We start from the raw sequence: 16,244 nt of genomic DNA on the forward strand, positions 1-16,244 counted from the left end.
ATTTCCCAAGATTTCAAAGAAAGTTTGGGAAGTATTCTTAACGTTCAGCTCAGCAGGTACCGCTGTAGAATCTGGCTTCAAAAGTTCATGTAAGCTTAAGATTTCACTGTATCATACCTATTTAAGTAGTATAAATACTTAACTAAACAGTGTTATTTAACTAAGGCTAAAAGGTTTCAAGAGTCTCAGACATGACATGAGACTGGGTGAAAGCAAAATTAACTTGAGCAGAATTTGTTAATGAGAATAGAGAGAACACATTTACCCTGTTCTAAGATCTACTAACACATGCGTGTGTTTAGTCGCTCAGTCGTGTCTGCCTCTTTCCGAACCCATGGACTGTAGCCCACCAGGCTCCTCTGTGCATGGAGTTCTCCAGGCAAGGGTGCTGGAGTGGGTTGCCATTCCCTTCTTTAAGGGATCTTCTTGACCCAGGAGTGAAAACCAGGTCTCTTGCCTTGCAGGCAGATTCTTGACCATCTAAGCCACCAGGAAAGCCCTTGAGGATTAAATGACATTATCTGTATCTCTATATATACAACTGACAGATATATTACCTCATTTAATCCTCAAAAAAAAATACCCTGTGCATTAAGTTATGTCACCACCTCCATTTTACACAATTAAGAACCAGAGCCCAAGGTCACCTAGCTTAGGATTCAAATCCGAGCATTCTGACTCCACAGCCCACTCTCTTGGCCACTGTATTGCAAGATCAATAGTGTTTCCTAAAAATGTAAAAAATCTTTATTAATTTTTTTTGACCAGGTGATACACTTTTGGCCATTCAAGCACCTTCTGGTACACAACTGGAGGTACCCATTCCAGAAATGGTACGTATGTAGGATAGCTTTTGTTAAAATGGATCTGCTGTTTCACGAGGGACAGACATTTTCTGGAGCTGAACACGAGCTAATTGTAAACACTTTCAAGTTACTGCTTTTAAGTTGTCTGTAAGTTTTCATATCTGAAGTTAGATGTCTTCAGTACTTTAGCAAAATTATGGACGTGATTGATCATTAAACATATTACTTTTTTAAAAATTTTATTTGAGCTAGAAGACATCAAGGAATGAGTAATGATACAGTCAATAACCTTAAAAAAATCAGTTTGACCAGTCTATAGCCAATATGTAGCAATCATGAGGAAAAAGTTCACTTTGAGTATCAACAATAATATACTGCTTTAAATTAGGTCTTTTAAAAAGCATTTTCTGGCTATTGAGTCCAAGATATCTATTGACTCTATGCTAATATAAATTTCATGATTTTCATTTTCACATTTTCTAAAACAGATTTGAAAACTGAAACAATTTAAAAAGGTAGGAAAAAATGACTGTTATTATCGCCTTCACTTCTCCCAGGTATTCTAGAAGTTTGTATTTAGGCATTTATAGTTTCTGAAGCCTCGGGATACAAATTACCTTTTTGAAATGGACGGACTTTACATGTATCTCTCTGTAGGAAAAATCAGTTGTCTTTGTGCTTTGCTGAATGGAAAAAAATGTTGCCTTGTGAAACTTGCCATTTAAGACCACGTTGAGATGACCACCACAACCATGGCTGCCGATGCCAAAGGAGATGGCCTTCCACAGCTGAGGGGAACACTGAGCACTGCTGAGCGTGGAGTGTATAATTAGAGCAAAAGTAGATGGCTTCCAGCATTCTACAACTGGGAGTTTCTGATGATCAGTATTTGAGAAAAGCTTACTTTTTAGGGTCAAGTGCTTTATAGTCCTCAATATCCCATTCTAGTCCCAGTCTCGACACTATTTTGACTTAATGACTTACTTTTGGTGTATTTAGTTGGTCCCTATACCTTTGCCTTTTTTTTTTTAATGAAAATATGGTTAATACATTTATAGTAGACTTGGAAAATACAGAACAAGGTTACATAGAGTTCCATTGTATATTACAATTTTTTTTTAAGTAGATAAAGATTCTTAGTTGGAGTTTCAACATGAAACTCGCAAGAATAGAATGAATACACAGAGAAGTAGAAGGATACAGTAGTTGCTTGTCTCATTTTTAATGTTTCACGTTGGTTGGAAATGTTGACCTTTGTTCATTTGTTTATGCCCAATAACTTCAAAGGGTCAGAATGGACAAAAGAAATACCAGATCAATCTAAAGAGTCATTCAGGACCCATCCGTGTGCTGCTCATAAATAAAGAGTCCAGCTCGTCTGAGCCCATGGTTTTCCCAGTCCCCCCACCGGACGACCTCACGCAGCCTCCCTCTCAGCCCTCCGTCCCAGTGCCTCCACACAAGCCCAGCACGGCCGCTCAGAGCCTGCCTCAGCCACCCGGCTCCGAACGAAGCCAGGATCTTCAGCACACGCCAGCCACAGACTTGTCTTCAGGTGAGTTCAGAGTTCAAAAGTAGAGGGGAAAATATGAATACTGCATTGAACAAGTTCTAAAGCTTTCTGAATTTCTCAATTGTGATGTTATTCTCTTATCTAGTGTAAGAGGCAGAATAGTAAACCTAATCAACACAAGTATTGATTTTGTGCCTCTTGTGTGCCCAGCACTGGAATACGTATTATGAGGAAAATTTAAAAACAGATCCTGTCTTGAATTACATTTCGTTGTTTAGTCATTGTGTCCGACTCTTTGCGACCCCATGGACTGTAGCCCGCCAGGCTCCTCTGTCCATGGGATTCTCCAGGCAAGAATCCTGGAGTGGGCTGCCATTTCCCCTCCATTTAATTGTATTACTACTACTAGTTTGATAGACTGTAAATATGGACATATTTAGTTTTCCCTAGGATTCCATTTTGGAATTAAACTGTGTTCTTTTTGCTGTTAAAATATATAAAAAGAAATGTAAAAAAAGAAATTTATCACATTTCTATTTCCAGTGGGATCTGTTAGTGGAGATATCATTGATGAGTTAATGTCTTCTGATGGTAAGTACTTAACCTTATATATTAATAATGCTTTTCTAGAATTTATGAGTGGCATTATGATTTAAAAGAACCTGTATTTTTTAACTGCTTAATGTACTGTGATGGTTCATGAAATTTATAGTTAAGTTATAGGCATCATGAAGAATTTCTTTGCCTGCATTTTTAGGAAAAATAATTCATAAGGGGATACTTAATCACGTTTACAGAATAAACTTCTATACTGTTGGCATACTAGCCCTTTTCACACCTGAAAAATCTGGCCAAGAACAGTAAAACAATATATCTGAGTCAACAAGAAATCTGAAAACTTGGTTTTGTAAATATGCCCATCTTGGCCAGTTCCCGTGTTAGCCACATCATCATCTAACCAGAAATAATTCCTAAAAATCAACTAATTATAATTGTAGTTACTTTTAACAGTTACTCTCTGGGCCTCACCTTTCTGTAAGTTCTTGGATTCCTAACACATACATACAACAAACACGGCAGCTGTTAAATTAGCAAGTGTTCTAGTACCCACTTAAGAGGCTTATCAAACATCTCTGTAAAACCAGAGAATTTCAGCATATTTATTAATTTATGTCTGATTCCTTTCTCTGTTTTCAAAGTGGTAGCTTATTTAGCAGATCAGAGAAAATACTGACTAGTGTTTCTGAATCATTTTAGTGATGAGTTCAACCAATAAAAATTTTAACTTCTATTTCCCAAGCTAAACCTATAATCAGTGCATAAAATGTCTTTAAATAAGAATCTGTGAAGATACACACAAAATACAAATCATTAATTTGATCATTACATTTACTACTGTATTTTTTTACTTTCCTACTGTATTTTCTTTTTTAATTTCCTGTATAACACAGGAAGCATAATTTGGCTTGATGTTTTTGATAGTATTTTATCTTAGACATCATTACCTGTGTGCAGAAACCATCTTTAACACTGAATTTGTGTTTTCACTTGCAGTGTTTCCGCTCTTACGGCTTTCTCCGACCCCAGCAGATGACTACAACTTTAATTTAGATGATAATGAAGGCGTTTGTGATCTGTTTGATGTCCAGATACTAAATTATTAGATTCCATGGAAACTTGGGACTGTTATCTACCTCTAACTGTGTAACATTTTAGACTTCTTAATAACCTAAGTATTTAAAATAATGAATGTAACACCTTTTTAGTTCACTGATTCTGAAATGTTCTTCCCTAAAACTTTCTTTTTGCTTCACAAAACTTCAACCATAAAAACAAAGGATTCTGACTGTTTCAGGAGAAAAAATCATTTCACATCCACCAACCCTCCACCCTCAAGTAATTACTTTCTGAAATTTCAACTTCTCTTCCCATTCTGAACCCTTCTGTTTTTTTACCTTATATGAGAACAAAGTTAAAGTAGACTTAAGGTCAATCAGAAAAAAAAGGTTGGCCAAGGGCTCATCACCTGTTTTGTCTCCCATTTTTACTGCCACGAGACTGTCCGTGTTTGTGTCCTCCAATCCAGACATTCACTGCCACTTACAAAGTGCAGAGTGTAAACTAGGGTACATTAACTGTCTCAGTGAACAGAGTCTGTGAAGTGCCTTCTGTTTTAGCACTTTAAGGTTTTATCACATCTTGTTGACTTCTGACATTCCACTTTCCTAGGTTACAGGAAAGATCTGTTCATGTAGTTTGTTTTTAAAATGTGCCAATGCCTGTACATTAACAAGATTTTTTAAATAAAATTGTATAAAAGATTAAATTTATTGGTCTTTTTGGGGAATCTGATGCATCACTGTGTATTACAACTGAGCCATTAATCTTGTAGCTTCATCAACATTAACTGGTACGTTTTCATGACACTGCTGAGATATCTAGAGAGAAGAAATTACATTTAAAAATTTAGATAACAACTGCAAACAAAAATGACACAGTCTACTGACATATAATTTATTATCCGATATAATTTCTTCCAGTCGTACTTTTGGAAGTAGAACAGTAAATTCCCATATTTAGACTCAATGTTTTAAAGTCTGAATGTGCTATGCATACTACAGAGCCAAGTACTAAAAATAATCAATATGGGCTTTGAAAATTTGGAATTTAATTTATTAGCCAGAACAGAAGCCAAGTGATTTCGACTCACCGGTTGCTTCTGCAGAGGTTCAAGGGAAAGGCGTTTTGAGAAGTTTGCCAATTCCTTCTGTATATCCATAAAAGCTTTATTCACTCTGTTAACTTTTTCATCATTCACAATGTTTATCTTTTAAAAAAAGAAAAAAGAGCAGTAATTCATGATCTTAAAACCATTACAGATAAAATATAAGCAACTTTAATCTTATTAAGCCCCCCAAATCTATAAACTCTTATCCATCCTACCAATTTGTACGGATAATTCACACTAAAATTCTCATGGTCTTATTGAGATACTTTAGACAAAAGGTTCTGTTAAAAAAAAAAAGAATTATGTAGCTATACCTTCTACCTTGACTTCCCTGGTATAAGCAGGCCAAAATATGTGCCCATAATCTTTCCAGGCTATGACGCTACCATCTCTTATCTGTGAAACGAGGACCCTGGGTAGAACCCTTCCAGAGTCCTAAGAGCGCGTCTCCGAACCCTCTGATGGAAGCGCTGGGCAGTCTCCTGAGAACAGTGGCCCAGGCAGCCCTCCGTGCTTGAATCTACAAGGTGGGGGCGGTGTTCTGTTCTTCACTGCTGCTCCCCAACCGTTTCCATCTCCGCTTCTTCCTTTAGCCTACGCAGATCCCATGACCACCCGTCAGTCACTCCTTACACCCTCTTAACTCTCCTCCTCTCCCTTGATCAGACTTGTGTGGCAACTTGGTTAAACTCAACTATCAGCCTTTTCTGAGCCTGAAACAAGCTGTAGGAAATCACAACTGGCTGCCTGGCTTCATGTAAGTTCATAACCACCAACTTCAATTTACCATTTATGTGCTGCCTGGCAATCTTACCCTAATAAGCTAGGCTACTTTCTGAGAAAGTTACTTGATACCTTCTCCACCCAGGCTGCCTCCCCACACGTCCTTTCCTGCAGCATCCACAAAGTCTCCAGGACTTCCTATAAAAGCAAAGTGATCTTTCTCAAATACACCAAGCTCTTCCCCAGCGGGAGGCCTCTGCACTCTCTATCCTTCCTGCACCAAGCTCTTCCCCAGCGGGAGGCCTCTGCGCACGCTATCCTTCCCGCCTGGAACAGGCTGCTGCTCCCCACACTGCACCGCTCTTCGCCTCACTAGCTCCGATCCCTCAGGTCTCAGCTTCAGCATCAACCTTGAAGACGATTCTATCTACAGTTGTCACCCCCAAACTCCAGTCATATCATTCAGCTTTATTTCCCTTTCAGCATTTCCAAAGACATGAAACTGCTCCACCAAAAAGTTTAACTCAGCTAGTTAATGAAGATGAAAGATAAAATGTTACATTTCTATGGACCATTATGATAATTAGTAAGTCATTGAGAACTGACTCCATCTAGTACTTAAGCTTGAAAACATTTTCTTGAATAATCTTAAGGCATCTACTTAATCCTGAAGAAATTTCTCATTTTCCCCAAATATTTTGAAAAGAAGAAAAGCAACTTTCTTTTCAAATTTTGTATTTTAAGAAACAAAGTATTTTATCTACTTTCAGGTTTTTATTTGCATTCTAGATAGCTCCACAGAGAAATAAGAATTACTGAGGAGAAACAGAATGGGTGCTGACTGACATTCCATGTCTTGGCTCTGTTGAGAGCTTCTTGAATATATATGAATTTAGAGATAACTTTTCCATAACATGTTTTGTTTTTTTAATGATTTCCAGGCTCTGAGAATTAACTGTTCTTTAGAGCCACTAGACCATTCAGGTACGACCTAGATCAAATCCCTTATGAGTATACAGTGGAAGTGACAAACAGATTTAAGGGACTAGATCTGATAGACAGAGTGCCTGATGAACTATGGACAGAGGTTCGTGACACTGTACAGGAGACAGGAATCAAGACCATCCTCACGGAAAAGAAATGCAAAAAAGCAAACTGGCTGTCTGAGGAGGCCTTACAAATAGCTGTGAAAAGAGAGGCAAAAAGTAAAGGAGAAAAGGAAAGATATTCCCATCTGAATGCAGAGTTCCAAAGAATAGCAAGGAGAGCTAAGAAAGCCTTCCTCAGCGATCAATGCAAAGAAATAGAGGAAAACAATAGAACGGGAAAGACTAGAGATCTCTTCAAGAAAATTAGAGATACCAAGGGAACATTTCATGCAAAGATGGGCTTGATAAAGGACAGAAATGGTATGGACCTAACAGAAGCAGAAGATATTAAGAAGAGGTGGCAAGAATACACAGAAGAACCGTACAAAAAAGATCTTCATGACCCAGATAATCACGATGGTGTGATCACTCACCTAGAGCCAGACATCCTGGAATGTGAAGTCAAGTGGGCCTTAGAAAGCATCACTATGAACAAAGCTACTGGAGGTGATGGAGTTCCAGTTGAGCTATTTCAAATCCTCAAAGATGATGCTGTGAAAGTGCTGCACTCAATATGCCAGCAAATTTGGAAAACTCAGCAGTGGCCACAGGACTGGAAAAGGTCAGTTTTCATTCCAATCCCAAAGAATGCTCAAACTACCACACAATTACACTCATCTGACATGCTAGTAAAGTAATGCTCAAAATTCTCCAAGCCAGGCTTCAGCAATATGTGAATCGTGAACTTCCAGATGTTCAAGCTGGTTTCAGAAAAGGCAGAGGAACCAGAGATCAAATTGCCAACATCCGATGGATCACTGAAAAAGCAAGAGAGTTCCAGAAAAACATCTATTTCTGCTTTATTGACTATGCCAAAGCCTTTGACTGTGTGGATCACAATAAACTGTGGAAAATTCTGAAAGAGATGGGAATACCAGACCACCTGACCCGCCTCTTGAGAAAACTGTATGCAGGTCAGGAAGCAACAGTTAGAACTGGACATGGAACACAGACTGGTTTCAAGTAGGAAAAGTAGTACGTCAAGGCTGTATATTGTCACCCTGCTTATTTAACTTATACGCAGAGTACCTCATGAGAAACGCTGGGCTGGAGGAAGCACAAGCTGGAATCAAGATTGCCGGGAGAAATATCAATAACCTCAGACATGCAGATGACACTACCCTTATGGCAGAAAGTGAAGAAGAACTAAAGAGCCTCTTGATGAAAGTGAAAGAGGAGAGTGAAAAAGTTGGCTTAAAGCGCAACATTCAGAAAACTAAGATCATGGCATCCGGTCCTATCACTTCATGGCAGATAGATGTGGAAACAGTGGCTGACTTTATTTTGGGGGACTCCAAAATCACTGCTGATGGTGATTGCAGCCATGAAATTAAAAGACGCTTACTCCTTGGAAGGAAAGTTATGAGCAACCTATATAGCATATTTAAAAGCAGAGACATTACTTTGCCAACAAAGGTCCGTCTAGTCAAGGCTATGGTTTTTCCAGTAGTCAGTATGGATGTGAGAGTTGGATGGTGAAGAAAGCTGAGCGCCAAAGAATTGATGCTTTTGAACTGTGGTGCTGGAGAAGACTCTTGAGAGTCCTTTGGACTGCAAGGAGATCCAACCAGTCCATCCTAAAGGAGATCAGCCCTGGGTGTTCATTGGAAGGACTGATGTTGAAGCTGAAACGCCAATACTTTGGCCACCTCATGCGAAGAGTTGACTCATTGGAAAAGATCCTGATGCTGGGAAGGATTGGGGGCAGGAGGAGAAGGGGACCACAGAGGATGAGACGGCTGGATGGCATCACTGACTCGATGGACATGGGTTTGGGTAGACTCCGGGAGTTGGTGATGGACAGAGAGGCCTGGCGTGCTGCGGTTCATGGGGTCGCAGAGTCGGAGACGACTGAGCGACTGAACTGAACTGAACTGGAGCCTCACACATTTGCAGTTAAATGTTTTCCTTTTGCACATTTGGATTCAAGAAAGGGAGGCTATTTTTCTTCATCGTTTTTCTTTTTTAAAAGAAATACTTAAAATCATCTTGCTTTTGTAGGAAAGGCTAAGAACCTGTTTTAAATATTAACATTCAGCTTTCAGCTTTACAATTATGCTTTGCTTGTAAACAGTAAACGCAGAGTGCTTTAGCGATACTCACCTTCTTAAGATTAGTGGTAACTGGTTTTGCTTTATTTTTAACCTTAAAGCTTTTCTGGCTGGCTATGTGGAATACATTCCTGGACTTCTGCCCTCTTAGTTTGTTCTTGGCCATTATCTAGGAAAAAAAGAAAGAGCTCAATTAAGTTGCCCACATTTATGAACTGTAAATCAATTAAAATTTAGGAAGTAAAGGTACCAATTAAATTTAAGAAGATCTACCTTACTCCTGATTATTTTTAAAACTGCTACTTGTATTAAATTCCATGCCTTTTGGTCCTACAGATTCTCCTGTTTGAGTGCAGAGATTATCTAATTCTTTTCCATCTCCATCACCTGTACCGTAAGCAGCTCCACATTAATTTCTGCCAGTTAGACTCATTAATATTATCAACACAACTGTTTTTTTCAGCTTTCTGTAGCATCTGACAATGCTAACCATCACCACCCATCCTTCTGCTAGTTTACATACTGCTGTCCCACTGGGGTTCCTTGCATACTCTAAGACTGACTCCTTTCTTCTTCCTTCTTTCATTCCTTCTTACTTGCCCCATTTTCACTCCTGTGTGCACCTCCTCAAAGTTAAGTCGCTCAGTCATGTCTTTGCAACCCCATGGACTGCAGCCCACCAGGCTCTCTGTCCATGGGATGCTCCAGGCAAGAATACTGAAGTGGGTTGCCATTTCCTCCTCCAGGGGATCTTCCCAACCCAGAAACTGAAATCTGGTCTCTTGCACTGCAGGGAGATTATTTAGCTCTGAGTTACCACAGAAGAAGCCCAGCTCCTCAAAATCAGTACTTAATTGTGCACGTCCTAATCCCAGCCTTACTTTCATGACTTCCTTATCATTTCTGTGTGAATGGCTCTTGCCTAAAAACTTTAGATATTATCTTTGTTCTACAGCTAAACACACTAAGCCTATAAATTCTACTTTAGAAACATCTCTCAAACCTGTCTTTAACAATGCATGTGAGCAACAATTTCAAAAATATTAATAGTTAAGATTTATGAAGTTTGACTACATGTACAAGCACTATGCTAACATTTTATGTGCTTTAACTAATTTACTTCTTACAAAAACACTTTGTGGGAGGTACTATTTTATCCTCATTTTATGGATAAAAAACTGATGCAAAGAGAAGTTAATCTGCCCATTGTCACACTGTTAGTCAGGGGATGCCACGAATCAAAGCCTGGAAGACTAGATCATGAGCTCTCATTATGTGATATGGCCTCTCACGTATACATAAAAATGCAATACAAAACCACGATTTAGTACTGCCTAGTTCAGGACTGGGTTATTGCTTTAGTGCCTATGACTGAGTCTGGGTTGGACAAACTTTACCCACAGACCAAATCAGGTCAGGCACCTGTCTTTGTAAATGACTGTTTATTAGAACGCAGCTCTGTCCATTTAATTATGTATGTATTGTCTGTGGCTGCTTTCCTGCTACAACTGTGGCTTGCAAAGCCAAAAAATCCTTACTATTTGGCCCTCTAAAGAAAGACTGTCAAGCCCTGGCTTAGCCATATGCATTCAAGTCTATCCTGCACAGTGGTACAAAATGAACCATCCCAATGTTAAAATCCTTCCAATGGCTCCTCCAACCCACAAGAAGCGATATTCTCTGTCCTGACATGTTGCAGGAAACCTGATTCTAGCATGAAGGTGTCAAAAGTATCTTCTGCTATATCTCTGTAGCCACCTTAGAATACTAATTAATCTCTGAAAGACACTTGGCACATTCTTCCTTTCTTCCCTTTGCTCACACTGTATCTCTCCTCCTTCAATGTCAAACTTCAGGAAACAACAGAGACGGCAAAGCTTCCCGAACCCTAATAGTACTCCTAATTTAAAACAAGAGAACACAGTAGAAAATACGTATTATACAAGCAGAAAATGCACATAGAAAGTCACTCCAAATTAAAATCCTTCCAATGGGTAAATAAAATCCGATCAATCCACCTCGTATTCATTAACGAATTACTATGTGCCAAGTGCGGTACAGAGCTCATATGCATCATATGAAACATAAACACAAGACACATCAAGACAGTGGCTGACACTGGCAGCATGAAGCGGAGTGAGCAGACGGAAAGACCCAACGGGCCTGAGGACCTGGGGAAGGCTCGTGCAGAAGGTGACAGCTAGCGGGGGGCAGGGCGGGGACAGGGTTTTTCCGTGACGACCCCGTGGAAACGAATGACTAAAGAACGACCAGACACTGGTCCCCCACCCCGGGCTCAGGGCCCGGGACCCGGCCTTCCGGGCAGAGCCTGCGGGCCGGCGGCCGAGGACTGCCGCCCAAGGCAGCGAGCGGCCGAGCCGACCTCCGGACGGCAGCGGCCCGCGGCCCGCCAGGCCCGCCCCAGCCCCGCGAAGCTTCGCGCCAGCGCCCGAGAACTGTCCTTCACCAACCTCTCACCAGGCCTCCGACACCCTCGTGTACGTAGCCTCTCAAGTTCCAGGCGACGCCATCTGCACCCGATAGAGCCCGGAAGTTCCGGGATGAGCGGGCCTGTCAAAGGTCCGCCCCCAGGCCGCGGGTCCGCCCCCGGGCGACGCCCCGCCCACAGAGGGTGGTCCCGTCCAGGGGCTCCGTGGGTAGACGGGGTAAGCCCCGCCCACAGAGCGTGGTCCCGTCCCAGAGCTCGGTGGGTAGACAGGCGTAAGCCCCGCCCACAGAGCGTGGTCCCGTCCCAGAGCTCCGTGGGTAGACGGGGTAAGCCCCGCCCACAGAGCGTGGTCCCGTCCCAGAGCTCCGACAGGGTAAGCCCCGCCCACAGAGCGTGGTCCCGTCCCAGAGCTCCGTGGGTAGACGGGGTAAGCCCCGCCCACAGAGCGTGGTCCCGTCCCAGAGCTCCGTGGGTAGACAGGGGTAAACCCCGCCCACAGAGAGTGGTCCGGTCCCGGGGCTCGGTCTGTAGACGGAGAGAGGCCCCGGGCGCCCACTGATCGTGGTTCCGCCCACGTGCAGGTTCCCACCCACCTGACGTAGGACCGCCCACAGGGCCGTCTCCGCCGCGGAGCTCCCGCCCCTAAACGAAGCGAAGCCCCGCCCACAGAGCGTAATCCTGTCCCAGGAGCTCGGTCTACAGACGGAGGTAAGCCCCGCCTACCGAACGTAGCTCCGCCCACGGGCTGGTTCCCACTCACCCGACGTAGGACCGCCCACAGGGCCGGGGCGCCGCGGAGCTCCCGCCCACAGGGAGAAGTCCCGCCCGCCGTGTGGAGTCCCGCCCGTTAGCGTCTCCGGCCTGGGGCTGCCTTGAGGAGCGCGCCTCTGCGGAGACGCGGAGCACGCCGCGGGCCTCGAGCTCCTCGCGCGGGCTCGCGTACAGAAACCAGCCGGCGCGTCTTGGTCGCCAGAGCCGCGCAGGCCGTCTCACGGGGGTCGGCCCTCGGCCGCGTCCTGCGGGCTGGCCGGGCCGCGCTCCCGGGACGCGGCGCCGCTTACCGCGGGGGGGCGCCGCAGGCTCGCTGGGCGGCACCGAGCGCCTCGGGTCTGAGCGGACCCAGGGCTAGCGCTGGGGCTTCCTAGGGGAGCGCTGTGGTGAGCCGGAGCTGAGGTGCGCTCCTCAGTCAGGTGAGAACTTCCGACAGCACGGCGGAGGCACAGGAAAGTGAGACAGGCCGAGCGGCGAGAATGAAGTGGGAGCCGCCCAGTCGTGTCCGTGGGATTCCCCGGGCCGGAACACTGGGGTGGGCATTTCCCTCTCCAGTACTGAAAGCTGCCCTTCGATGAAATCTGCGTTTCTTGGGAGGAGCCAATTATCATGAAAAGGTTCATGATTGATTATAGGAATGCAGTCTTTTCTTCCTTTAACCCCTCAGTGACAGGACAATTTATTTTCAGACTGAGAATAAGCATCTATAACATATTCTCTATAATAAAGTAGAGCAGAGCAGACAGGACCTCCTATCTTTTTTGTCTAGGTCAAATTCCTGGAAATAGCTCTAGGATAAGAATCAGTAACACTGCAGTGAAGGAAAAACGACACTTCCTCAGGGTATTCTAAAGTTGTAGGAGGTGGATCACAGGCTTTATATTTTTATTATTATTTATTTTCTATAATTTAAATCAAATATCATATTACTGGTATGTATGTTTGTCTCTCCACTAGTCCATGCACTCGCCAGGGGCCAGGTTCACTACTCACCTTTATATATCCATCCAGGATTCTGTATTTCCAGTGCATGGAAGGTGTGGCATAAACGTTTGCTGAATGAAATAAAATTTCCTTAAGTATAAGAAGCAGAGAAGAGATTGTAGCCAATACACTAAAAATGACTTTAAAGCTCGTATCATCTTTAGCACGACTGAAAAATACCCAGAACACTTCTTTTTAGCTTCTTGTAGTACTGTTCCTTGGAAGTGATAGATGTTTGACAAATATGTTTTTAATTTAATCAAGCAGATTTTATTCAGAGTAATCTCCTGGCCAAATGCCTAGAAATCCTGAACCTGAACTAATTACAGTCACAAAGGATGGCTTGCATATGAAATATCTGAAGGTGAGGAACAGTGAAATCCTTATTACAAAGGCACTAAAGATATTCAAAGAGTACATGAAGTCCTTTCACATTTTTTGTGATGCTAGGTTAAAATGCAAGCAATGGTTAAAAGTTACAGGAATTGGGGAATATTTAGCAAATGCATGTTTAAAACTCAGAAAATTGGTAACTGCAAAGGAGGCAGTGAGCTATTAAATTATCATTTGACACTCCAAATTTCAGCAGTGTTTAAAGCAAAATTAAAGGCCGCTGTGATTTGTAATTATCATGTTTAGTTGATAATGTAAACACTCAAGTTGTCTAAAACAGCAACGATTTTGAGTTTTTTTTTCAGTTGATATTGTTTGTTCAGAGTCCGGACGAGGTAGGAGGCAGATGGGCCCCCCAGGGCAAAGCAATCAGAGATTCATTTTCTCCTGACCAAAACTCCAAGACAATAGCAGGGTCATCAAAGAGAGGAGTTGGACCCTGCACAGAGCACATATTTCTCGTCCCAAAGTCAGGAGACCCTCCTTGGCAGCACATGCAGAAAAAAGGCTCCTTTGCTGTTCTACCCAGAGGCCTCTTTGGTAGGATTCATCTTGGCTTAGATGCATGCGCACACATGGGAAGATCCTGAGATATCCCGAATATGGACTGTGAACCCAGGCAAATCAAAATGAGCGGCCAGAGGAAATCTGGAAGAAATGCCCCGCATAAGTGATTTAAACTGCCACAAGGGTGCAACTCAGGGACTCTCTCTGATTCTGCCCATGTGTCTATCCATATGTACTGTAGTTTTTCCTCTTAATAAATACTTTACTTGCTTCACCACTTTCTGTCTTCGTGGAAGTTCTTTTCTGCAACGCCGAAGGGCCAGGGCCCTTGTCGCTAACTGCTAGTCTAGTGGCTGGGATCTGGTGCTTTCGCTGCCATGACCCAGCCTCCATCTCTAGTTGGGAACCCCAGCCCTGCTCCAAGGCGTTGCAGGCCCAGGCCACCCAAGATCATATCTAGACTAAAGTCGACAGTTTCCAGCTCTTTTTTATGTGTTGTTTGTTCAGAACTATGTTGTTCCGAAATCCTACTAAGAATTTCGTAATCATCTATATTTTGTTAAATAAGACGGAAATTGCTGAGGACTATAAGGATTTCATGACTTTTTCCCTTTTGGATTAGAAAAGTCATGAAGAGTGCTTGTAGAAATTTGGAAAATTCAGAAAAGTATAAAGAAGGAAGTGAACAGCCAGCAATTACTGCATTCTGCCTTAACTCACCACAGTCTTTCTCTCGTTTGGATTACTGTAATAGCCTCCTAACTGGTTCCCCTGCTTTAATCTCTACCCACCCCAGAAGGAATCCTGCTAAGATGTTAATCAGATCATGTCATTCCTTAGCTCAGAAGTTTCAGTATTTCCCACATCACTCAGGATAAAGGCCAAAGTACCTACAATGGCCTGTGAAGCCCTATTTGACAACCGTCCTTCCTCCCCGCCCCTCACCCCACCCCACCCCTGACTGCTTTCTTGCTTCTCTGCCTGGGGTGCTTGCCCACTAAATATCTGCAAAGCTCCTCCCTCTCTTCTTTCAGTGTGTACTCAGTCTCTCAGTCACGTCTCACCCTTTGTGACCCCATGGACTGTAGCCCACCAAGCTCCTCTGTCCATGGGATTTTCCAGGCAAGAATACTGGAGTGGGTTCCTATTTCCTCCTCCAAGGGATCTCCCCAACCCAGAGATCGAAACACACCCACCCCCCCAGCCCCCAACTCCTGCGTCTCCCGGATTAGCAGGCGGATTCTTTACCTCTGTGCCACCTGGGAACCTCTTTCAGGCCTTCTCTCATTTGCCCTTGTTTTCAGCGAGGGCTTCACGACTACCTCTGTAAAATTCCAAGGCCTTCCACATCCCTGCAGAGAAGACAAAGGCACCCCACTCCAGTACTCTTGCCTGGAAAATCCTATGGACGGAGGAGCCTGGTGGGCTGCAGTCCATGGGGTCACTAGGAGTCAGACACAACTGAGCGACTTCACTTGCGCTTTTCACTTTCATGCATTGGAGAAGGAAATGGCAACCCACTCCAGTGTTCTTGCCTGGAGAATCCCAGGGACGCGGGAGCCTGGTGGGCTGCCGTCTATGGGGTCGCACAGAGTCGACTGAACGACTCAGCAGCAGCAGCAGCCACGTGCCTGCCCTCCTTCTCTACCACCCGTTATCACCACATAGCATCCCATATTTTTATTTACTTTGCCTATTACCTGTCTCCTTCTGCTAGAATGTAAGCTCCATAGAGGCAAAGCATTTTATCTAGTTTTGTGTGCTGCCTTATTAGTTCTCTAATGCATAATGAATCACTCCGAAATTGAGTTGCTCCAAATAAGAGTCATCATTTATTTTCTCATGATTTCAGTGGGCATGGAATTTGTGAGAGGCTTGGCTTGATGGTTCTGGCTCAGGGTCTTTCACGAGATCAGTTGGATGTTGGCCAAGGCTGCAGGCATCTGAGGGCTTGGCTAAGACTGGATGGTTTTCTTGCAAAGCAAATCACATGGCTGCAAGCTGGTGCTGGCTGTTTCCAGGTTGCCCCAAATCCCCTCCTGAACTTCTCTGCTGGGCTGCTTGAGTGTCCTCTGCTGTGGAAGTGGGCTAGTCCCAGACTGAATGATCCAAGAAAGCAAGGGAGAAACTGCAATATCTTTTATGTCCTAGAATCAGAAGTTGTACACCTT

General features: G+C 43.4%; 2 protein-coding genes across 26 annotated transcripts in view; one reads left to right on the forward strand and one right to left on the reverse strand.

Annotated features, from left to right (window-relative positions):
- The window catches only part of E2F5 (E2F transcription factor 5), a 22,391-nt gene extending 17,746 nt beyond the window's left edge, over positions 1-4,645 (forward strand). Inside the window, exons 5-8 of the mRNA XM_081496774.1 lie at positions 769-833; positions 2,094-2,361; positions 2,863-2,910; positions 3,874-4,645. Of these exons, the coding sequence (XP_081352900.1) occupies positions 769-833; positions 2,094-2,361; positions 2,863-2,910; positions 3,874-3,983 (491 nt within the window). The 3' untranslated portion in view covers positions 3,984-4,645. The remainder of the gene's footprint in view (positions 1-768; positions 834-2,093; positions 2,362-2,862; positions 2,911-3,873) is intronic.
- The window catches only part of RBIS (ribosomal biogenesis factor), a 26,295-nt gene extending 13,886 nt beyond the window's left edge, over positions 1-12,409 (reverse strand). For 12 of the 25 annotated variants that reach the window (XR_014055721.1, XR_014055724.1, XR_014055729.1 and 9 more), the window contains exons 1-3: positions 11,441-11,518; positions 9,022-9,138; positions 5,030-5,146 (exon numbers count right to left, since the gene is read on the reverse strand). Coding sequence is in view for 4 of the 25 variants with exons in the window: in XM_081496782.1 (XP_081352908.1) it covers positions 4,686-4,757; positions 5,030-5,146; positions 9,022-9,135 (303 nt within the window). In the remaining 21 variants the exon portion in view is untranslated. Of the gene's footprint in view, positions 1-1,894; positions 4,758-5,029; positions 5,147-9,021; positions 9,139-11,436; positions 11,519-12,178 lie in introns of those variants that run through there. The other 13 variants (XR_014055716.1, XR_014055717.1, XR_014055718.1 and 10 more) reach the window with 7 other exon arrangements.
- Positions 12,410-16,244: the final 3,835 nt, after the last annotated feature.

This window comes from Giraffa tippelskirchi, chromosome 6 (genome assembly GCF_054371585.1).
Source record: "Giraffa tippelskirchi isolate mGirTip1 chromosome 6, T2T-mGirTip1v1.2.pri, whole genome shotgun sequence".
Lineage (NCBI taxonomy): Eukaryota > Metazoa > Chordata > Mammalia > Artiodactyla > Giraffidae > Giraffa > Giraffa tippelskirchi.